We start from the raw sequence: 24,611 nt of genomic DNA, 5'->3' as shown, positions 1-24,611 counted from the left end.
TCACATTTCATTTTTTTGTAGCCCTTTCATTGGTGTGATGAACAAATGTCAAATTCATTGAATACATAAGAAAAGTCTCATATTTGAGCATTGTAAATGAAAAAAGTTAATGGAAAGAAGTAGACTTCTAAAGATAATAAGACATATTTTTTGATAGAAATTAATCATTGACAAAATCGATGATATTTCACATTAATTAATGTTAAAGTGACAAAAAATAAATATCTCTTAAATATATTTAATCAATGCGATATATATATATATATATATATATATATATATATATATATATATATATATATATATATATATATTCAATATATGTTATGTATTGGATGCATTTAATATGCACATTTAATGTATGTATTTAATATATGTACTTAATATGTGCATTTATTGTATGTATTTAATATATGTTTTTACTATGTATATAATATTATTGGTATATTTATTATATTCATTAAATATTATATATAATTAACTTTAATAAAATTGTTAAAATATAATATTTTATTGATAATGGAAACAAGTTAAATTCAGATATAAAATCTTGAAGGTACTTGATGCATAATTTTGTAAAGAAGTTAAAGATATTTTAAGTGCATTACTTCCTCCGATTTCGATTATAAGTAAAGAAATACATATTTCACACTTATTAAAAAAAAATAGTTAACTTCATTAAATTGTGTCATTTTCAATTAAAAACAAATATTTTTCTTAAACTATCTTTCATTCAAATATGATATCAAACATAAAAAACTCTTTGACCTTATTAAATAAAAAGTATTTTGAAAAGAATCTCATTAAATAAGGAATAGGTAATTAAGATTTATTTATATTTGAGACCAGAGGGAGTATATTGTACCTATAAAATGGTTTATTTATCTTGAAACCAAACAAATTTAACCTCTATACAAAATCCTAAAATAGTTTGTAAAGACTTAGAGAGAAGAATAAAGCAAAAAAAAAAAAAAAAAAAAAGATGAAAAGTACTGGAGTTGTAATTATGATCATAGCTATGTTGGGTTTCACATAAGCTGATCATTACAATCTTTCATTTGTGCTAGTTGAGTCAAGCAATTAGTCTAATGTTGTTAGTTGTGCTCACAAATGTGAATTAATATATGCACCTTTAATAGAAATTCCTCATGTATGTTGTATGTGTTGCCAATTACACTAAAAAGATGTCCGGAAATGTTCTTTGGTATTGTCAACAATTGCATGATTGGTTAGTTATAGCTTAATCAAGTTCATTGATGTCAACATTGATATTTATAATTATTCTTTATAATTGAATTAATTAGGTTTTTTAAATGTTTTCTATAATTAACTTTACTTGCCGATGTTTGTGGTCTTGCGGCTTATGTGCGGTGAATTCTTACTTGCTAAAGTGTTTGAACAAGAAATAACTTGTTACAAGAATGTTCAAGAAAAAGGTTGTTATATGAATATTGATGCATAATTGTAAAAATAAATTTTAATCAATAAGTAACACCTATCAACTTGGTAAATCCTTTTCCAATTATTTATGTTCAATTTTCTTATGTCTTTCTCTCATATTGTCACAATCCGAGTAAAAACAAAATGATGAATTTTTAAAAAAAGAATAGATCATCTCTATCAAGGTTTATTAAGGAAAACATAAATATTAAATTAAATTTGGACTAAATTAATTAAATATATAATATGATAGCATATTATTATTAAATATAATTTTAGTTTTCCTATTTTTTAAAACCCTTAATGTTGGTCTCTTTCTTTTAAAATAGAGATATTTAGTCCTCATATTTTTTCAAATTCATAATTTTAATCTCCCTATTTTAAAATATAGATATTTATTCATTTGATTTGTAAAATATGTAATTTTGATTCTCAAACTTTGTCCAATAAAAAATTATCTTGATGTGACCAAATTTTAGTTACATGACACAAGATTATTTTTTAAATCCACATTATTGTAATCAATGATTTTAGTTTGACACAAGAACTAAATCATAAAGTTTACAAAACTTAGAGATTATGTCTTTATTTTTAAAATAGGGGCACCAAAATTGCATATTATAAAAACATATAGAAACTACATGTCTCTATTTTAAAATAAAGGAACAAAAACTATAAATTTTAAAAAATAACCACAACAAAATAACATTTAAGCCTTATTATTATATAGAGGAAAAGATATTAAAATAATAAAATACTTTAGTAGATATTTTTTTACGGAGATAAAAATATTTTTAATTCGAAAGTTAATCTTCCATTTCTTTTTATAATTTTTTTAATATATTTCCTTCAATATATGATAGTTAAAATTTTCTTGCTACTATTTTTTTTTATAGAATTTATACATTTTTAGATGACGTAAAAGGCTTACAAGAGAAATTTTAAAAATAACTAGTATTCTATGATACTGAAAAAAATACTATTTGTAATTTCGTTCTCCAAAACCAATTATTATCATTAAATTTATACGCTTTTCTCTAAAAAAATACTATTTGTAATTTCGTTCTCCAAAACCAATTATTATCATTAAATTTATACGCTTTTCTCTAAAAAAATACTATTTGTAATTTCGTTCTCCAAAACCCATAATTTTTTTATGTTCCCCTATACCTTTCACAATAAATATTTATTCATTTTAGTTCATTAACCAATGACTATTTCCTAAAGATATTAATTAACATGACTTAAGTTAATATCACGTGACAACCCATAAATTTATTATTTTTTTTACTTTTTAACAAGTTACAGTATTTCAATTGATATAAAAAATTTAATTATAATAATTAAGGTAATTATGATAAATATATTTAATTAAATTAATGGCTAAAAAGTCTTTTAATTTCTTGTGTAAAATCTAGTGTAATTAAGTAAAAAAATCTTCAGATGAAATAAATTATAGCCAAAACCCATGCCAAGACCAAAAGCATTTAGCTCTAAAAATCTTTCACGCTTGAATAAAAATAGATGAAAAGCAGGGTCTTTAAGGAAAATAAACAAACTTGATGAGAAAATCAGGTCTATCCCCACTTAGTTACGAGAAGGAGAAGAGAACTACAGAGCTTGATGAGATTTCTCATGAGATTGGTCTGCAAGTGGTTTTAGGAGGCTATCGTTTCTCATTCTATAGTTTACAAGTCAACTTTTCAATTAACTACTATAGGAGTGCACAAGACTTTGTTCAGCATGAAGATCTCTCGACAGTGTGGAGCAATGTCAGGAGACAAGTTGCAATGAGATGTTATCCAAGAATAGGGTGGTCTTCCAATGTATCATTCCTGCATGTAAGGACAACCAAAATGCCAAAGATAAACGTCTAGGATGTTTTCCCTTGACCAAGACCCTTTTAAATTTCAATCGACGGGTATTACTGTCCTCAGGAATAAAAAAATTGCCCATTTAAGTTTTACCATATTAAAAGTTTGTGTTAAACTAATCACCACCGTGAATAATTCATTTAGTATTTGGCTCAATGTTATGTGTGTTAAACAGATAAACAAAATTTGGTGAACCTAGGGATTTAACCTGCGTAATGTCAAGCAATTATAACAAAAATCCACAGAAAAGGTGAAACGTAAGAGAGCACATAGATGAGAACAAACTAAATCTTCAAGGAACTGCTGGCAAACTCAAACTAATTGCAATAAGTTATTTTTTTGGAAGCGAATTGGACTCATCAATGAATACCACCAATCACAACTTGGACCACTAATCGGATGAGCTAAAACAAATCTATGGGGCACAAAAATGAAAATTTAACTCCTTCACCTGTAGGAAGAAATATGATCATTCTTGCTTGTGCCAGAAATTCTTTCTCCTTGGGCAGACTTGTCAAGAGACAATTTCATGACTGCAATCAGCCTTCTGTTTGCCAACTTTCTCTGTCAAAACAATTGAAATTCAGTATAGTAACCATATCAGGAGTACATAGATAGCTGCAACTTAAGAAAGAAACAAGAATGTGTGAAATAAATGAAAAAACATTGCATTGCATAACCAGAGTTGGCAAAAAGAAACAAAAAATATACCTGACTTGTAACCAGTGGAAACATATTTGGAAACATTCTAGGAATTGCAGGATTTGCCCCAATGGCATGACCTGCAAACAAAGGTATATTGCATCTCAGAACAAACTCACTTTTTTTTACTCTTTGCAATCCTAGCACATGAAAATAAACTTAGAACTTCCAAGCTTCTAAATTCTTTGTATTCAAAATTCAATATTCAGAACCAAATAAATTACAAATTACATAAAGGCACAAGCTAATTGAATGAAAAATCGAACAAAGGTGATGATAAATGCGTAAATAGATACCTGTGGAGATTGTGTTATAGAAATGATCTTTTTCCCAGCTGTCAAAACTTGATGCCATGAATACATATGGTTCGCTTCAAATATCGAAAATAATCTCAATAATTAAAAAAATTGAGATAAATGAACAAAGGAACAACCTTGCTTCGAGCAGAGAGGACTGAACTGAATGCCTTTGCATTTTTCCCAGCAGACTTTTCCCTTACGTTTTATCCCTTAACTGCTTCAGGTTCATCATCAGAGCTAATGACCATCGCTTCAGGTTCTTCTTTAACATTCTGACCTGCTTCCACCTTTGTTGCGGTAACAAAATTCCCAACATTTGTACCACCACGCCATTCTCCACTTGAGTGCTTGACTTCTGCATAACATCCACTCACACAGATTTAGAGACATCCATTATAAAAAGAAAAGAAACTTCTTCACTTGTTTCTTGGAAAATCAGATAGGTAACTATAAAGTAAAAAATAAAATTAAAAAGGAAAGATAAATGCAACCTTCGTCTTCTCTTGTACGGATTGTGCAACCTTGACATATATATATATATATATATATATATATATATATATATATATATAAATAAATATTTTAAAGGTTACTCAGTTTCATTATTCTTACTTTTTATTTTTTTTTTATAATTTATATTTTAAATCTTTTTTAATTCTTATAATTTTAAAAATAATTTTAATCTCTATAATTTTTATGATTTTTGTTTTTTTTTGTTTTATAATTTTTTAATTATAAGAATTAAAAAGAATTAAAATATAAATTAAAAATTATTTTAAAATTATAGAGATTAAAAAAATAAAAAATTATAAAGAATAAATGAGTAATTTAATCTATTTTAAAAAAAGTAAAAGGAAGAAGAAGAAGAACACCTTGTGAGAAGCTTAGACACGGTAATTCCCAAACATAATTCAAGCATCTTGGCAGCAAGACAAGAATAAAACAAACCATTGATGGGTTGTTCCGCTCTTGAAGCCATGACACCGCCGAGACTTGAGAACACAACAGAAAATTCTGAAGACGAGAGAACGAATGAAAGTGTTTCTTTGTTCACCGGCTATATATGTTTATTTATAGGAGAAACACTGCCTCGCGATTCTATCTTAAGTGTACCTTCCTTTTTTAAATCCTTACTCATTATGACTCTTACAAATTAGTATTTTACTAACGAGATAAAAATAGATGCTATCACTTTGGATTTAGATCCTCTCAACTAATTTCTTTTTCTCCGGTAATATCCTACAACCATTCATATCTACAACTTATACGACTAAGAATAGCCTTTTACTATTCATCAGTTCTATTATTATTTTATTTCAATACTGAATATTTATGAAATTTTGTAAAATTATACATGATTTCCCATTTTTTTTAATCATTATAGACTAGTAATCTTGCTTATAGGAATATTAGTGTAATATATAACAAATTGTTAGTGTAATGTTTTAAACATTTAGGAGAGTTAGGGCAATATATAAGGTGTCAGTGTATTTATTTCAAACATAAAAGGAGATTAATGTAGAAATAGAAAATAGAATGGTGTTGTATGTAGTTTGAAAAAAAAATTAAAGAGATACGAACCTAATTTGTTCATGATTTTATTTTGATTTTTTTCTCCTATGAGTTAATTATTTTTGTAAAAGGCCCAATCCATTGCTTTATAATTGATAGAATATGTATTTGACGATATTTTAAAATAATGTCTTTATCTATATGATATTTTTTTAAAAATAGTTTATACATGACATTTTGTAAATGAAATTTTTGGCCGTGAACTAAAAAAAAGATATAATCTTTATAGTTCTCAAATATTTGATTTTTTTTAATTGATTATTTGTTGGTGTGAAAAATTTATTGATTAATTAGTCTTTGTATTGGTTAATTACCAACAAACAAGTGATTCCCCTTTTAGGCAATTGACTCAAAGAAGGGATTTTGTTCCTAGATGGATTCTTAGTTCACTACAATGAACTTTCTAGCAATTGACGAGCTATAATTTCTATGCTAGGCTGCTCGTGAAATTGAGATTAAAAAAAAAAAAGGTTGTAAATGGATGAAAGCTATAAAGAAAACTATAAACGGCTAAAAGCGATCAAGGCAAACTGTAAACGACTAAAAGCGATAAAAGGTATTCATAAATAAAGGTATACATAGAAGATAAATGAAAGGTAAATTAAATGACCGGAAAACATAAATTTGATTGATTTGGTCGGGGATCTCTTTTTACATCTGACTTTCCTCTATTTATAATAATGATAACAAACATCACTTGTTTACTACGCTCGCGAGTTGTTTTCTAATACCTAACTTCCTACATTGCTAAATTGTGGCCTCACCTTTCCTAAAGTTGTTACAAACAAACACGTGTTATTTTTCACTAACCACTTCTCTTAGAATTTAGGAAATCATGGATCCATATGCATTTAGCCTTGGAAAAAACTGCTTCAACTACTCCCACGTTCATTTATCCTCTAGCTTAGTCTTCCCTAAAGTAGATCTGATTTGGGGTCATTTCTTAGTCCAACTCTGCTACCCAAACTCGCCTGACTTTTATAAGGAATACCTACTTTGACCAGGAATAAATACACGTGTTACCTGACTTTTTAAAATCGGGAGGAGCATGGGTATGTAACTATTCTCCTTTTCCCTTTCCCGATAGTTATGTTAATTATATTTTTCTTATTTATTTCATCTTTTTGAGACTTGACATCCTTTTATGGTAATAAGTTGAATTCATGCTATGAATCATTGTATTTTATGATTTATTTAATTTCATGACATCTAAAATTCGTTTAAATTGAATTTTAGAAGAATAAATGTATAAATATAATATTCTAAAGTAATAATCGTAATAATCACGGGGCAAGTATACCAACCCCACGGGGACAACAAATGGATACAAAATTTTGTCTCCGCCAGCGATCCAGAACAAGCATAGAGATGGAGTTGGGGAGAAGGAATAGGAACAAAGAACAACATACCCATTCTTGTCCGGCCCTATTGTCGTGTCTAGATTAAAGCCTTAATTAATTTAGATGTTGTAGAGTTATTAACAGACCCTACTAAATTTAACATGTAAAATAAATTGTCTTTTTAATATTTTGTTTTTTGTTAGTGATTTCTTTGGTCAATCTTAATTTTTTTTGTTATTTATACTATAGAAATCACTCTATACAATTTTAATATGTTATATTTTAATTGAAATTGTATTTCTTATTTGTTACAAGAATTTGACTTTTCTAATTAATGACATAAATTTCAAACTATAGCAAATATTTATATCTCATGGAGATAGAAATTATATAACAAATTATCAATATAAAAATTAGAGGAAGATTGCTGTAAAAAAGAAAACTAGAGGAAGTAAATTACATCTCTTATATAGATAAAAAAAAAAAAAAAAAAAAAAACATATTAAGATTATGGTAGTCGTTACTAATGAGAAGTTACAAGGAAAAAAATGTGAAGAATGAGAAATTGATAAGAGGAAGAAGGAAGGAAAGAGTCTGCTACTCTGTGAGAAGGAGAAAACGTGCAGGGAAGAGTGGGTGTGCAGTTAAGGGGGCAAGCAATGTGCAGTTAGTTTTGTAGTTGAAGTTTTTGTGTACACATTTATTCCCTTTTTATTCGTTAACTTATAATGGCAGTTGAGAGAATGAGAGGTTCTAATATAATTGAAGAATAAAAGTGTTTAAGAAAATGTGTACAGCAAAAGGGTTAATTTGTCTTTTTTTTATCAACAAGAAAGTAAACTACAACTACAACACAAGGACACTGTACTCATAGCATCAGCTAACAGGAGCCGTTGCATTTGAATAGGTCAAGAAGAAACTAACTGAAAATCCAAAGCAGAAGAAGAGCCTTCTCTAGCTAGCCAATAGGCGCACTGGTTGGCTTCTCTATAGGCACCAAGAAAATCCAGTTGCCACTCTCTTTTAGTGAAGTTTTTTATTAGATTAATTATCACTGCCAAAGGATGGATATCCAGTTGTGTGTTATATTCCTAATGAAAAGAAGAGGCAGCAGTAATTTCAACTTAGGGGCAATAATCCAGTGTCTAGAGAAACATATGGGTTTATGGTTATAAATCATACCGCACATGTAAATTGAAAGTGAGGTCCTCTGGGCTGCAGTGAAATGAATGCGAAATTTCTCCCCTAAATTGAAAGGGGATTTGAATTTTGAACTTAGATTTGAGATCTAGAATATAATTAGAATACACCAGAAAATATTACACAACACCAGTTTAATTTTGAGTCATAAAGCAAAAAATAATAGTGTCAGCCATAACACCATTATGACACTACCATGACTGAAACTCAAGCAATGGAATACATCATGGTTGTTAAACTCACGATTTAAATCATAAAATCGTACGATTTTATGATTCCACTAAGGTTCAGCGAGTTAAATCGAAAGTAGAATCGAAAACGGAGTAGACTCGTCCGATTTAGCGCAGACTCGGGCGAGTTTGGGTAGACTTGCGTGTCTGTTTTGAGTTCGCGAGTTTACGAAAATCCAAAACGGTGTCGTACGAACCCCCCCCCCCCCCCTCCCCCCGAAAATGATTCTCGCGACTCTGTCTCACTCTTCCTTGTTCAAGTTTGGTTTGGGTGTTGAGCTACTCGCATCATGGTGGTCCTCGTCATTGCTGCCGTGCTGGAGCTTGAAAGCCCTCACTCGTCGAAAGCCCTCATTTCATGACCTAGCTCCAAGCTTTGCTCCACGACGCTAAGGTGTTTTCTTTCTCAAAGCTTCTCTGTTAATTCATCTCTATTAATTGAAACGATGCTTATTAAGGGAGTAATTGAATAGCATGTTGCAAACAACCCTGTATATCACTAGAACCTGGTGAATGAAGTGAATTTTATGCATGTTAGAGTCTTCTTAATTTTTTTTGAAAAACAATTAATATTCCTTTCCAGGTTCATGAATGATTCTTCCATTGTTGCATAATTTTAGCAGAATTATTTTTTATGTACACCCTTTTCTCTGTTGAGAAGCATAATCCTATTTGTCATAATTGTCTTTCTAACCAACCTTTAAACACTATATAATGCCGATTGTCGATTCTTCAACATTCTGCACTGCCTTCTCTCTACTACCTCTTTAGGAGGGCCATCAATGATCCTCTTCCTATTACCCTTCCCACTTGATTCTCCTAAGCTTGGACATTTCTCCAGAGCGCCATTTGTAGTGACATCCTTTATAACTAAGTTGTTATTATGTGCCAACATTTTTGTGTTTCAAGCCCATTACAAGACACACTAGATCCTATCCCTATTACAGAACCTATAACTTGCACTCAATGGTCCATTACTTGCAATGTTACCAATCTGATTCTGATATAATAATGAAGACTTGAATAGTGATGATGATTCTTGTATCACCCCAGCTTTTACTTGGAAATCCTCGAAAGTCATTTCCACAAGTGTTTGCTACCTTTTGAGTAGTGGCTCATTCCCGACAAGGCTATTATTAGCTTCATTGTAGTGTGGTTGGCTTTTGTGGATCTGAGACCAAATTTCATCCACAGTTTTCTTGCAAATTGGGGGAGGGACAGATAATGGTTGGGAAATAGTGGTGGGTTCTGTTGCTACTACACTTTTACCCTTTGCAGCTTCATCAAGGGTGGGTAGTGGTGGGTTAACTTGGTTGTTATCATCAGAGTTCCAAATGCTAGAAAGGAATTCCTCCATGTTCATGGATCCTAAGCTCTTTCCATTCTTGCAATAGAACTCATCAAGGGTGAGTGAGAGTATTGAGTTTTGTTTGCTTAGTTGAGAAAATGTGGTTTCTAGTTCTTGCAATGGCACCTCTTGATTTGGTTGTTGGAGAGACATGTGTGTCGATAAAGGTACTAATTCTTGGAACAACCTGCCATAAGCAACAACTTTTGTCTCAGAAACTACCATTATTATTTGCAAAAAATGAAGAAAAAAAAAGACAGAGCAAATAAGTGAAATATATACAACAACAACAACAACAACAACGCCTTATCCCACTAGGTGGGGTCGGCTACATGGATCAACTTCCGCCATAATGTTCTATCAAGTACCATACTTCTATCCAAACCATTAATTTCGAGATCCTTTTTTATAACCTCTCTTATAGTCTTTTTGGGTCTTCCTCTGCCTCGAATTGTTTGTCTTCTCTCCATCTGGTCTACTCTCCTCACTACAGAGTCTACCGGTCTTCTCTCTACATGCCCAAACCACCTAAGTCTATTTTCCACCATCTTCTCTACAATAGGCGCTACTCCAACCATCTCTCTAATAGCTTCGTTTCTAATTTTATCCTGTCGAGTCTTACCACACATCCACCGCAACATCCTCATCTCCGCTACACCTACTTTATTCTCATGTTGGCTCTTGATCGCCCAACATTCTGTTCCGTACAAAATTGCCGGTCTTACCGCAGTCCGATAAAACTTTCCCTTTAGCTTGATCGGTACCTTTGCATCACATAACACCCCCGATGCTTTTCTCCATTTCATCCATCCTGCTTGAATGCGATGATTCACATCCCCTTCAATTTCCCCATCATCCTGTATTACAGACCCAAGATATTTAAACCGTGTGACTTGAGGGATAATATGGTCTCCTATTTTCACCTCTGAGTTAGAAACCCTCCTTCTTTTGTTGAACTTACATTCCATATACTCCGATTTGCTTCTGCTTAGGCGAAAGCCATGTGTTTCTAGAGCTCGTCTCCAAGTTTCCAACCTCTCATTCAACTCCTCCCTCGACTCTCCAAGGAGGACTATGTCATCTGCAAAAAGCATGCATCTCGGCACTATCTCTTGGATTTGTTCCGTGAGGACATCCAGAATTAAGGTAAAAAGGTAGGGGCTAAGGGTTGACCCTTGATGTAAACCAATTGTGATGGGAAAATCGTCTGACTCTCTACCCTGTGTCCTAACACTAGTCGATACCCTATCATACATATCTTGGATAGCTCGAATATATGCAACCCTAACCCCTTTCTTCTCTAGAGCTTTCCACAAAATCTCTCTAGGCACTCTATCATACGCTTTCTCCAAGTCAATAAAAATCAAGTGCAAGTCTTGTTGGGCCATGCGATATTGCTCCATCACCCGCCGTAATAAATAAATCGCTTCCATGGTCGACTTTCCCGGCATGAAACCAAATTGATTCTCAGTAACTTGAGTCTCCTTTCTTAATCTCCGTTCGATCACTCTTTCCCATAATTTCATGGTATGACTCATGAGCTTGATTCCCCTATAATTTGCACAATTTTGTATATCCCCCTTGTTCTTATAGATTGGCACTAACGTGCTTCTCCTCCATTCCTCCGGCATGCATTTTGACCTCATAATTTCGTTAAAGAGTTCGGTGAGCCACTCAAGACCTCTATCTCCAAGAGTTTTCCACACTTCAATAGGTATGTTGTCTGGCCCCACCGCCTTACCATTACTCATTCTTTTCAACGCTTCCTTTACTTCCTGTTTCTGAATCCGACGATAGTACTTATAGTTCCGGTCCTCTTCTCTTGTGTCTAGACTGCTAGAGTCATATCCATATCCATCATTAAATAAGTTGTGGAAATACACCTTCCACCTTTCCTTGATATCTTTTTCATGCACTAAGACTTTGCCTTCTTCATCCTTAACACACTTTACTTGATCCAAATCTCTAGTCTTCCTCTCTCTACCCTTAGCAAGCCTATATATAGATCTTTCTCCGTCCCTGGTTCCTAGAGCTTGGTATAGTCCGTCAAAAGCTTGGGCTCTTGCCTCACTCACCGCCTTTTTGGTTTCATTTCTAGCTATCTTATACTTATCCCAAGTTTCAGAATTTCTACACCTAGACCACTCCTTGAAACACTCCTTTTTTACTCTAACTTTGCTCTGAACATTTTCATTCCACCACCACGATTCTTTACCCCTAGGTCCAAAACCTCTAGATTCACCCAACGTCTCTTTAGCCACTTTAATAATCTCTTGGGACATCTTGTTCCACATATCATTTGCACTTCCTTGTGATTGTCCACACCAACCCTCCCATATCTTTTGTTGGAAGATTCCTTGTTTCTCCCCCTTCAAGTGCCACCATTTGATCCTTGGTGCTACCAGAGGACTTCTTCTCTTTGCCCTATCTCTAATTCTTACATCCATAACCAAAACTCTATGTTGGGTAGTCAAGCTCTCTCCCGGGATAATTTTACAGTTCAAGCAATACTTCCTATCAGACCTCCTGATAAGGAAAAAATCTATCTGAGAACATGTCCCTCCACTTTTGTAAGTGATAAGATGTTCCTCTCTTTTCTTAAACCATGTATTGGCTATAGAAAGATCCAAAGCCTCCGAAAACTCCAAGATGGATTTACCCTCCCCATTCATCTCCCCTAGGCCAAAACCCCCATGCACCCCCTTAAAACCTCTAGCCACGCTACCTACATGTCCATTGAGATCCCCTCCTAGGAAAACTTTCTCTCCTTGGGGTATATCCTGAAGTACCCCTTCTAGATCCTCCCAAAATTTTACCTTAAAGTGTTCTGCTAACCCAACCTGAGGTGCGTACCCACTAATAACATTAAAGGTGTCCTGTCCCACTACCAATTTTAAGACTATGATACGATCTCCTACTCTTCTTACATCCACGACATCCTTCTTCCACTCCTTGTCCACAATAATCCCTACCCCATTTCTTGATCTGATTTTTCCCGTATACCACAGCTTAAATCCCGAGTTGTCTAATTCTTTCGCTTTTTCACCTGTCCACTTAGTTTCTTGTAGGCACATAAAATTGATCTTCCTCCTCACCATAACATCCACTATTTCCATAGATTTTCCAGTAAGTGTGCCTATATTCCATGTACCAAAGCGAATCCTCCTGTCATGAACTAGCTTCTTTACCCACACCCGTTCACGAAAATGTGGGAACCCTTGCTTACTTTTCACTACATCCGGACGGCGATGCAGCGGCCCTTGCTCTTTTGACACTGTACTCGAGCCATACAGCGCGTTGCTTCCGGGCAACGACCTAGCATTCACATTATTACGTAATTGATCCATGTCATAGAGATTCGACACAGTTTAACGTTGGCTATCGAAAGCCTAACACAACCCTCTCCTTTTATCCGGGCTTGGGACCGGCTAAGAATAGCAAAGCTACCCTAGGCAGGATTAATATATTTTTTTTATTTGAGTAAACTCGTAAACTCGTAAGAGTTTACGATTCGATTCTACAATTCGGGTTTATAGAACCTCCACAATTCTACATATAATCGCGAGTCTAATAACCTTGGAATACATTATTTGATTCATTTTTAAAGGTGGATTCAGTCATTGCAGAACAGTTTTACTAGAAAGTAATATACTTGGCCAAAAAGATCCTTAAAATGAATAAACAAATTAGAAAAGAAAACATAAAAACTCCAGGAAGACAACATTGCATACTTTAAAATAGAAAAAAAAAAGTAGGGCCTTCCAGGAAAACCAACAGAGCACGATGAGAATTTAGGTGTATCCCCAGTAAGTTACCAGAAGGAGGATATCTGAATCGAGGTCTCTCATATACTACAAGGCAACTTTTCAACTATCTACTATATGAGAACATAAGATTTTGGTCAACGTGAAGGTCTTTTGAAAGTGAGTAGGACACAGAAGAAAGTACTCAACCAATGAAGATAGAAAATAATGAATATCAATATTATCATATCAATTATGAAGTATTTGGGGCCAGTCATTGTCTTTTGGTTGCGACCTTTCTAGCATATTAATAATCTTTGAATATATGCGTAATAAATTTTATCCAAGAATAGAGTCTTCCAATGCATTAAGGAATGTAAGCACAATCAAAATGCAAGAAATAAACGTCTAGGATGTTTTCCCCAGACCAAGACCCTTTAATTCAAAGTTCAATCCCCGAGTATTACAGCACTAAGGTATAAAATAATGATGTACGAATAATATTATTGCTTATATTGACCCAAAAAATATTAATATTTATATTCAGCTGAAAATTTTTGTTGTTTTAACTTTTAGTTGAGGCTGGAATAAGTGTCATTTCCGCAACAATCTATTATTTTCTCTGTTTTTTAACTTGCTTATCTCCCAAGTCTGCTACATAACCCATCATCTCAAACTTTCTAGACCATTTGTTTATTATAATAATAAAATACTCACATGCATATCTGCATCACGAAGATGTTAACACGTTGCAACTCTAAAATTCATAACCAAACAGTTCATGTCTTGCATGCTCAGATTATGTGGCTACGTTCTTTGTCTCGTGAACCAACACAATAGGGTCCCAACAAAGAAGCAAACATCCAATTAAATAAAACAGTAGCTAGGAGCGTCTCTTTATCTAACCTTTTCACCCACCGAATTACCTTCTTTCCTAGCTGTTTGGTGATGGGAATAGAAGCCGACAGTTATTGCACTTTAGTTTACAGCTGACCAGTTTTTGCATGATAGATATAAATAGTCTTGTTATCTGTAGTGCTATAAAAAAACTATTGTGTTTGATATTGATTCTAGTTGTCAAAGACAGTAAAAGGGAACAAAGAAAAGATAAGGAAGTAAAAGAAAGAGGGAAAACATACTTCAATAGTGTACAAGATATAAATAGCCTTTACTTGGAAGCAGAATCACCGAGTATAACCTGAGAATGTCTTGGTTCCTAGCAATACTATTTCTCGGTCTCACATTTGGTACAACTCATTCTGAGGCTAGCCATGATAAGAGGCTTCCCTCTGCTGTTGTGGTTGGCACTGTTTACTGTGACAGTACATGCTCCCAACAGGACTTTTCCATGGGCAACCACTTCATTTCAAGTGCATTTCCACAGCTTGCCTTATTTTCTAAAACGGTTCTGTTGTCATGCATTTTTGATTCTGAAGGTATGTTGCCTTATGCTTTTCTGTATTATTCATGAAGACATGTGAGGCATTGGGAGTTCAAGGTGCAGTTTCCTTTCTCAGTGAGCTAACATGTGAAAAGAATAAAAGGATGCACTGTGAAATTAATAGATAGCAGTGAACCTTATTATGCTCTGGCCTCAGCCGCAGCTTCTTCCTCACGGCGCCTCAAGTCCAGAAAGCAAGGACTACACATATTCTCAGCTGGCTTTTTCTCATTCAAACCTCTTAAACAGCCAAATCTTTGTAACCAAAAACCAAGCATTCAAAACATCAAATCAAAGGCCCTGATTCTGTGAAAACTATCTTTCCTCCAAAAATAGATCCATCATTTCCTCATCCACTTCAGGATAAAAAAAACACCTGGTGGTCTTCTTCCTAATTGTTTTTCTAATAGAATTTTTCCACTGAAATTGGTTTTGATTATCATGGGTTGAGTAATCAAATAAATATTTTATCCATGCAAGGTAAATTGAATCCACTACCAACTTAGAAACCTCATGTTTCCATGCATTTAATTTAAAAAATAAATAAGCATGGAATGGTGCAAGAGAGAGATTGGAGAAAAATGCGTACCCACATTTTGTCAATCTTCATTTGTATTAGGAACGAGAGTGCCATGACTTGCGCTGTTTTGGACACTCTTAAATGTATTTTATTTTCTTTTATCACCTAATGATTTTTTTCTCACAGGCACTTCAGAGAGAATTGGCTATTTTTAAAACAAAATATGACTCTGAACATGCATTATATGATTCAAACAAGATAATTTATATCGTTCTAACACCCCCCTTTGCCTCCTGAAAAGACTATATACTGTGTGAAGTTGAATATTTCTAGCAATATGGAAAAACTTAGATGCAGTATAGATATGTAAGCATGATAATTTGTTCTGGCTGCATATGCTGTAATTGAATTCTTATTCAAAATATTGATGGTGATACGAGATAAAATCATATTCTAAAGTATTGTGCTTAAGCTTCGCAGTTATTGTTTAACACAACTTCCAAACAAGATGCAATCATCATATTCTGAAGTACCTTCTTCCGGCATCAATGAGAAACATCAACACAATTTGCAGGGGCAAAACAAGTATTAGAATGAAGAGAATCTGAAAGATTTGTATTATTGATTTCCGTAAAATGTACAAAAGGTGCTAAGCTACTGTGTGTACAAACTATATATAGCACAGAGCTTAGACTAATCCTAGGACTAAAAATATACAATTGAAACTAAAGAGAAATGGTATTCCATATGCTTGGTCTTGGCATGCAGTATAGGATTGTGAGAGAAACAATATTCTGATTGTCATAAAAAACAGAGTAGGTTGAGTAACAGAAAGGAGCTAGCAATTCGAAGGAGAGTTTGATACCAAAGTAGCTCAGTAGTAAATTGAGCCAAACTACAATATTCTGCTTCTTCAGCTGTGCTTCTGGCTACAACTGTTTGTTTCGTTGAACCCCCAGAAATTGTAGCAGGTCCTAAATAGACATCAGCCCATGAAGTAGAGCAATGGTCATCAGGATCAGATGCTCAATCAGTGTCACAAAAGGTACATAGCACCAAAGGTTGTGGCAACACTCAATTAGGAAAAAAGAAAATGAGCTCTGTCTTGAAATTCTAGTTTAGGTTTGTCTCCCTAGACAAACCTAAACTAGAATTTCAAGACAGTGTTGACAAGTTCTTCCCTGGAGAAAGAAGAGCAACAGCACAAAGATCCAAGCTACAGAATTTCTTGAAAACTGCCCTAAGCTTACTTCCTGGAGCAGCAGCAGCATGAAGGTTGACCGTGATTTTGGCACAAACGCTGGCAGCAAAAAGGAACAAAAGTCACTTCATAAATGTTGAAAAACACTCTACCTACTTGCACGTTCAAATATCAATTTGCTGATCCACAAAAATATTAACCTTAGTTGCTCCTCAGTGTAACCAGTATAGTGCTTCAAAGTGCTTGTCCCGAAAGGGCTCATTCCTAGGGTACACTGAGCCATCAATACAGCAGAAGCAGCGATTAGAGAAGGGCCAGTAAAAGATTACAGTAGGATTGTGGATCAAAGAAACTTCAGCAAGGAAAAATGCCATGTGTTCCATCTACACATTGATGAAAATTAGGCACATTCGTCAATGCATTCCACTCATGACTTAAAAAAAAAACTTAACAACCAACTACAAAGAAATATACCTCTTTAACAGGTGGAGTGGAGCCTTTGATATACCAAACCAAGTAAGACATAGGATGTTGGAACTGTTAAGTACTATTCAAGCTTCCTAAGAATTGTTTTCTCCATCATCAACACTTGTTCACTAACATAAGCAATGTCTGATAAGCACACAAAGTCATTAACCTGCAAATGAGTATGAATATCATCATATATCAATTATGAAGAATTTGGGGGCAGTCATTGTCTTTTGGTTTGTGACCTTTCTAGAATATTAATGTTTGAACATTCTAACCAAATAGTAACATTGACTGCTTTCTGAAACCCAATTTGTGTAACTCATTGTATTTGTTGTACTGCTGGACAGATTTATGTAACAAGAATGTTTTGACTGATAAAGCATGACGAAAGTATCATGTAATAGATGTTATCCAAGAATAGGGTCTTCCAATGCACAATTCCTGCATGTAAGGACAATCAAAATGCAAAAGATAAACGTCTAGGATGTTTTCCCCAGACCAAGACCCTTTGATTAAATTTCAATTGACGAGTATTACTGCCCTCCGGAATAAAAAAATTGCCCGTTTAAGTTTTACCATATTAAAAGTTTGCGTTAAACTAATCACCACCGTGACTAATTCATTCAGTATTTCACTCAATGTTATGTGTTAAAAAGATAAACAAAATTTGGTGAACCTAGGGACTTGACCTGCATAATGTCAAGCAATTATAACAAAAATCCACAGAAAAGGTGAAACGTAAGAGAGCACATAGATGAGAACAAACTAAATCTTCAAGGAACTGCTGGCAAACTCAAACTAATAGTAATAAGTTATTTTTTGCAAAGTGGATTGGACTCAAACGAATACCACCAATCACAACTTGGACCGCTAATCGGATGAGCTAAAACAAATCTATGGGGCACAAAAATGACAAATTTAACTCCTTCACCTGTAGGAAGCAATATGACCATTCTTGCTTATGTCAGAAATTCTTTCTCCTTGGGCAGACTTGTCAAGAGACAATTTCATGACTGCAATCAGCCTTCTGTTTGTGACTTTCTCTGTCAAAACAATTGAAATTCAGTATATAACCATATCAGGAGTACATAGATAGCTGCAACTTAAGAAAGAAACAAGAATGTGTGAAATAAATGAAAAAACATCGCATTGCATAACCAGAGTTGGCAAAAAGAAACAAAAATATACCTGACTTATAACCAGTGGAAACATATTTGGAAACATTCTAGGAATTGCAGGATTTGCCCCAATGGCATGACCTGCAAACAGAGCTATATTGTATCTCAGAACAAACTCACTTTTTTTTACTCTTCGCAAGCCTAATACATGAAAATAAACGTAGAACTTCCAAGCTTCTAAATTCTTTGTATTCAAAATACAATAGAGTAGAAAAAGGCACAAATTAAGTAACTTCTACTTCAGAACCAAATAAATTACAAATTACATAAACGCACAAGCTAATTGAATGAAAAATCGAACAAAGGTGATGATAAATGCGTAAATTGATACCTGTGCAGATTCCTGAACTTCTTCATTAGTGTTAAAGAAACTTGATGCCATGAATACATATGGTCACTTCAAATTTCGAATAATAATCACAATAATTTTAAAAATTGAGATAATTAATGAACCGATGTATAAAACCCTAATTGAGTGAATTTCTGTTGCAGTCACCAATTCAGATTAAGAAAAACGTTAGAGAGAGAGAGAGAGAGAGAAGCGAGAGAAAGAGAGAGAAACCAGTGATGGTGTTGAGGACGTGAAGCGCAATGACGAGGTCACCGGGCTCCGCCACCTTAGTCACCTTTCGGTCACCGTCTCCATCGCCAATTAACGTCAACGGAAGAGTCGCTTTGTTCATGTCGCAGTTTCTCTCTCTCCTTCTCCGATATGAATTAAACGCAGAAAGGAAAGGGAAAAAATGAGGGATCCGGTAGAAGAGTTATGATTAGTCGTTGGTTTGAACGCGAATGAAGCGGATCCAAAAGAGGAAGCAATGAAGATCGGTGAACTGAATCGAAGTGGAACAAGACTAGCAAATTCCAGGTTGAAAAGAGAAATTTTATGTTCAGTTGTTCAATTGGTTTTGCAATAAGAGGGAAAGTTACAAATAGCAGAGGATATAAAAATAGAAAATCACTAACAAGCATTTGGGAACTAAAACTCTATATTTATGTAAAAACCAAATACAGATATTAAATCAAAGTTAAATCTCTTGATTATTAGGTTATGTATTTGTCTTTTTAGTTTTTTTTTTTTTCATTTCCCTTTTCGTTTCCTTTTGCTTTTCTTTCTTTTTGCATTTTTCATTAATTATTTATTTATTCATGAAAATTTTAAAATTCTAAATATTTATAAATGTGATTATTATTAATTTGGTGTTTCGTAGATCACGTATTTTTTAAATTTTTTTTGGAATTTTTCTTTTTGTTTTATTTTCTATTTTTGCTTTATTTTATTTTCTTAAAAAAAACAGGTTATATAAATAAAAATAAAATTATTTGAATATATACAAATATTTTTTTAGGAAGACTCACAGTTATTTTCACACATGTAATTAATTATATATACATATTAATAAAATTAGAAAATACATTAAAATTATATTTATTTTATCACTTATAAATTAATTTGTTCAGGAGAAAAAAAACTTAACAAACTCTCGTAACGTAAGGGATCACGCGTAATAAATACTTTAAATATAGAAAAGAAGGCCCTCTCTTTGCATGTCAATAATAACATCATCGATCAAGATTCTCCCCTCAGAACAAGACGGAGATTAGTTTCTTTGGATTTGGCGCGTCTCTCCCATTCTCCAATTCTCCTTCTCCTTCCAAGTTAATCATGGGTTTCAAATCCCTTTTTAACATGAAGAAGAAGAAACTTCTGAAGACGATGTCGTCTTCGTCCTCATTGCCCCACGCGCCACCGGTATCGTTGCATTCATCACGCGCCTCCGTGATGGAGGACCTTGAATATGTCTTCAAAAAGTTCGACGCAAACGGCGACGGAAAAATCTCCGCTTCGGAACTCGGCTCCATGATGAAGAGCCTGGGCCAGCCCGCGACCGAAGAAGAGCTAAAGAAACTGATTCGAGAGGTCGATTCCGACGGCGACGGTCACATCAACTTGGAAGAGTTTACTGAGTTGAATACCAAGGACGTGGACCCCGACGAGGTTTTGGAGAATCTGAAGGACGCTTTCTCCATCTTTGATCTTGACGGTAATGGTTCCATTACCGCGGAGGAGCTTAAAATGGTGATGGCGAGCCTCGGAGACGCGTGTTCCATCGAGGAGTGCCGGAAGATGATCGCCGGCGTCGACGGCAACGGCGACGGCATGATCAACTTCGACGAGTTTCAAATAATGATGACCGGAAACATGAACAAATAAATAACTACGTCAAAAGGTTCTTTGATTTTCTTTAATTTTCTTTTTTTCCGGTCATCACCACCGTGGGTATCGTTATTATTGTTATTATGCAATCCTCTCCTATTATTCTCTAGCTTCTATCCTTTCTCTATTTCCCGTTAACAAATTAGGGTTTCAAGAATTGATGTGTGTGCGTGCGCGTGTGCCATTCCGTTGTAATTCACTTTTTCTCTTCTTGTTTACGGGAAATGAAAGGCGCGTATAGATCATATGAGATTTTCTGTGCATGGTTATGGTTGTTCACACTGCTTAATTGTGAGTTATTTCGTCTTTTTCCTTCTTTTTTTGAGAATTATGCGTAAATAGCGTAGTATATCATTATGGTATCGATCTTTCAAATAGAAAAGGCGAAATATATATTACCTCACTTATATATAATATCTCATGTTCATTGATAGAGCGATTACTTTGCTATTTCAATTAAGCCCTGAATGGAATTTTGTTGTGATTCCAACTTCAATGGAATTCTATGTTTAACAGTTATGCTTATTGGGTATTATATATGTTGATATTAAACAATCATGTGTCTTATTCTTAAGGCCTTTGCGGTGTTATACAGCTTAGAGAGCTAGTATATTTTGTAATATGGTAATAATCGCGTATGTTTTGTGGCTGAGTCTCCCCTGAACTGATGCCACTCTGTTAACAAAATTTGTCTTTCTTCTAAAAAATGTTTTATTCTACCATTTACTTGACTGCAAATGTGGGATATGTTTTTTGATTGATTTTAATTGCATTGGTATTAAATATTATATTTGTTAATGGAATGATATATTTTTGTTTTACTAAAGATGGAATGGAATCATATATTATACGCTGATATGTAAACATTATTGATGCACTTATTTGCATATTCCGTTATGCAATTGTCATAAGTATGGATTGGAAAATATTTGGTAGACATTATATGCAGATGTATTACCGATATCTAAAAAGAGAAAAAAAATATAAAAATATAAGTATGATAAATTTATGAAATAATAAAAAGAAAGAGATAAAAAAAAAATATTGATTAGATGCTTAAAATGAAAAATGGTTTGTATTCATAATTGTCTAATCATTGCATTTTTAGGGTACATTTTTTTAATATTGATCATCCTTCCATTTAATTGGTATGTTATGTTCATATGGTATTATTTTTTTCCCAGTGGATTTGCATATTATTTCTGGATCCGATTTCCGTGATGATGATATGAGATTTTCTCTCTGCATGGTTGTTCACACTGCTATGAGGTTATTTCGTCTTTTTTCTTTTCTTTTTGAGAATTCTGCGTAAATGGTGTAGTATCTTAATTTTTATTGATTAATTTCATTCAATATAGCTGTTACACGGCTATACCATTATGCTATTGATCGATCATCTTTCATATGGAAAACGGCGAAATAATATTACCAAACTTATATAGATTATGATTTTCAGTTAATTTTTAACTTTTTTTATTAACTGAAAAAATTGTTTATTTAGTTAGTAAGTTTTTTTAATAACTATTTAATAAATAAGTTTTTTAAAGTAATTTTTAGTATTTTTAAAAATGTTATTTAAAATAGTATTTTTAATATGTTAGTTCCTAATTTTTTATTTTTTTATTTTTATCCTCAATATACTTATTAAATTTTTTATTATTTATTTTAAATAAATCATGATTTTATTATTTTTATGTAATTTTACATTTTTGAACTTTCAATTGAATTTTCAGTTAATTTTATCAAATATAACTGTAGTTATAATGTCATGATACAGTAATTACTTTGCTATTTCAATTATTATATAATAATATGATTTAAATCTGGTATTTCAATTATTATATAATAATATGATTTAAATCTGGTATTTCAATTTTGGTTTTAAGCCGTGAATGGAATTCTCTTGTGATTCCAACGTCAATGGAATTCTATGTTTAACGATTATATATGCTTGTTGGGTAACATATTGATGATATTAAACAACCATGTCTAATTGTAATTGGTTTGTTTGCGCTTTCTTCTTAATTAGGCCTTTGCGGTGTTATAGTATTTTGTAATATGGTATGTTTTGTGCCTGATCAGTACCCCCTGAACTGCTGCCACTGCGCTATTCAATAAAATTTATTTTTTCTAAATAAAATGTTTTTTCTACCATAAATGTGGGATTATGCTTTTTGATTGATTTTACTTGGGATTAAATATTATATTTGTTTTTTATGTAAATGGAATGATTTTTTTTTTTACTGAAAATGGAATAGAATGATATATATTATACACTGTTATATGTAAACATTATTTTATTACTATTGAATGCACCTATTATACATATTTCGTTAAGCAATTGTCATAATAAAAATATTTGATAAATAGTTATCTAATAATTAGAAAGAGAGGGGAAAAATAGAAAAAGATATAGGTATACAATTGTTGAATCAGTTCATTTTTTGGGGTATATTGAATCAGTCCATTTGGTATGTTATGTTCATATCCCATGATCTTGTATATTTTTACCCAGTGGATTTGAATATTACTTCTAATTTGGATGCACTATGGTACTGAATTAATTATTTCAATTGTTGAAATGGAGTAAGTATTTGCGGTGATTTCAGTTGATTGGTAACATTGGCTGCTTTTTCATTTTTGAATAAACCAACTAGACTAAATTTACATGGCTATATATTGATGATAATCTAGAAGCAATCAGATTAGAATATTCATAATCTTAATTGCTTAATTGAAACATATTCAAATTTTAATCAAGAAGCAATGAGATTAGACTATAACATTTATCTTGGTTTTCTTTGAATTGAATGAGTACTAATTAATTCTTTAAATCTTAATTGTTTATTAGTGAGTCAAATCAATTATACTTGGCCCGTGTGATACACAGGATAAAAAGAGGATTTAAATTTTTTATTTAAATTATATTCATTTATTTAATTATAAAAACGAGCATAAACATCTAGAAAAAAATATGATAATTTTTACTTATGTTGATATCCCATGATCTAAAAAATATGAATATTTTTTAGGGTATTTTTTTCCATCCTCGGATATAATAGAATACTCTCCTAACATCCAAAATTTAATGATTATAAAAAAGAATGATCATTCAAATCAATTATCTCTAATATGATTACTTGTACAATAGAAAGATATAAATATGGATTAACATGTTTTAAATAAAAATTTAAACATCATTTATATAAAAGTTGTATACATTAAAATATATATATATATATATATATATATATATATATATATATATATATATATATATAAAGAGTTTCTTGATATAAAAAATCAATGATTATAAAAAAATTAATTACCCAAATAGATTTTGTAATATCCGTGATTGTCGACTCCTAGACAACTCACACACTATGACACTTCACAAGTAGTAGTTCACTCAACTTCTTGTTGGTCATAGCCTTCTCTAAGTCTTCGACTATTTGCTTTGGCCATTTTCAAATCAATGACTGTTTCCACAAACTAATACCAAACTTTTCAGCATGTTTTGTCTTCACTCACATAATTCTTGGGAAACTTCCCAAAAGGTCACTCATTCCATAATTACTCCAAGCCAAGTATGTTTAACTTTGGAGTTCTTAAGTTATAGGCTACCGAAAAGTAAATGCATCTTATTGGTATAGGTAGTACCAATTAATTTATTTAAGTCATCCTAAACTATACAATCTCAAACCTATACAACCTCTAGATCCTTCTCTTTCTGGTATGATTCACTGGGGTGTTACATATTTACCCTAGTATTGTATCTCGTGTGACGGATGGATATAAATATGGATTAATGCAACATAAATAAAATATATAGAA

General features: G+C 32.7%; 2 protein-coding genes, 1 long non-coding RNA gene and 2 pseudogenes across 8 annotated transcripts; 2 read left to right on the top strand and 3 right to left on the bottom strand.

Moving 5' to 3' along the window:
- Positions 1-2,926: 2,926 nt before the first annotated feature.
- On the bottom strand, positions 2,927-5,463 carry LOC114419271. 3 transcript variants are annotated; one of them, XM_028384908.1, is made up of 6 exons: positions 5,188-5,463; positions 4,450-4,670; positions 4,313-4,386; positions 4,026-4,096; positions 3,766-3,878; positions 2,927-3,275 (listed from the first exon to the last, which is right to left on the bottom strand). In XM_028384908.1, exons 2-6 carry the CDS (start codon positions 4,488-4,490, stop codon positions 3,239-3,241), a joined length of 336 nt encoding a protein of 111 aa, XP_028240709.1. In that variant the 5' UTR covers positions 4,491-4,670; positions 5,188-5,463; the 3' UTR covers positions 2,927-3,238. The 3 variants fall into 3 exon arrangements, with proteins under 3 accessions (XP_028240709.1, XP_028240710.1, XP_028240711.1); XM_028384909.1 differs by having other exon boundaries at positions 4,313-4,359; positions 5,188-5,459; XM_028384910.1 differs by having other exon boundaries at positions 4,313-4,350; positions 5,188-5,431.
- A 3,894-nt stretch (positions 5,464-9,357) lies between these two features.
- LOC114420569 lies at positions 9,358-10,158 on the bottom strand (annotated as a pseudogene).
- Positions 10,159-14,952: 4,794 nt separating this feature from the next.
- LOC114420568 lies at positions 14,953-15,639 on the top strand (annotated as a pseudogene).
- A 664-nt stretch (positions 15,640-16,303) lies between these two features.
- LOC114419269 lies at positions 16,304-19,519 on the bottom strand. 4 transcript variants are annotated; one of them, XR_003668226.1, is made up of 6 exons: positions 18,891-19,519; positions 18,570-18,652; positions 18,313-18,424; positions 17,385-17,547; positions 17,111-17,293; positions 16,304-17,009 (listed from the first exon to the last, which is right to left on the bottom strand). It is a non-coding gene; the product is annotated as an uncharacterized LOC114419269 (long non-coding RNA). The 4 variants fall into 4 exon arrangements; XR_003668227.1 differs by having other exon boundaries at positions 18,570-18,640; XR_003668228.1 differs by having other exon boundaries at positions 19,122-19,519.
- A 598-nt stretch (positions 19,520-20,117) lies between these two features.
- LOC114417743 (probable calcium-binding protein CML25) lies at positions 20,118-20,886 on the top strand. Its single transcript, XM_028382816.1, has one exon. The coding sequence runs from the start codon at positions 20,226-20,228 to the stop codon at positions 20,772-20,774; it is 549 nt and encodes a 182-aa protein (XP_028238617.1). The 5' UTR covers positions 20,118-20,225; the 3' UTR covers positions 20,775-20,886.
- The last annotated feature ends 3,725 nt before the right edge of the window (positions 20,887-24,611 follow it).

The sequence above is a fragment of the Glycine soja genome, chromosome 7, assembly GCF_004193775.1.
Source record: "Glycine soja cultivar W05 chromosome 7, ASM419377v2, whole genome shotgun sequence".
NCBI classification, from domain to species: domain Eukaryota; kingdom Viridiplantae; phylum Streptophyta; class Magnoliopsida; order Fabales; family Fabaceae; genus Glycine; species Glycine soja.
This window is presented reverse-complemented; position numbering and strand designations above follow the sequence as displayed.

Coding starts and splice junctions, on each gene's coding strand:
- LOC114419271 (XM_028384908.1), bottom strand. CDS start 4,490: ATGCAAAGGCATTCAGTTCAGTCCTCTCTGCTCGAAGCAAG. Junction 3,879..4,025: donor TTCCACTGGTTACAAGTCAG/GTATATTTTTTG, acceptor TTGTTTTGACAG/AGAAAGTTGGCAAACAGAAG. Junction 3,276..3,765: donor GATCATATTTCTTCCTACAG/GTGAAGGAGTTA, acceptor CCTTACATGCAG/GAATGATACATTGGAAGACC.
- LOC114417743 (XM_028382816.1), top strand. CDS start 20,226: ATGGGTTTCAAATCCCTTTTTAACATGAAGAAGAAGAAACTTCTGAAG.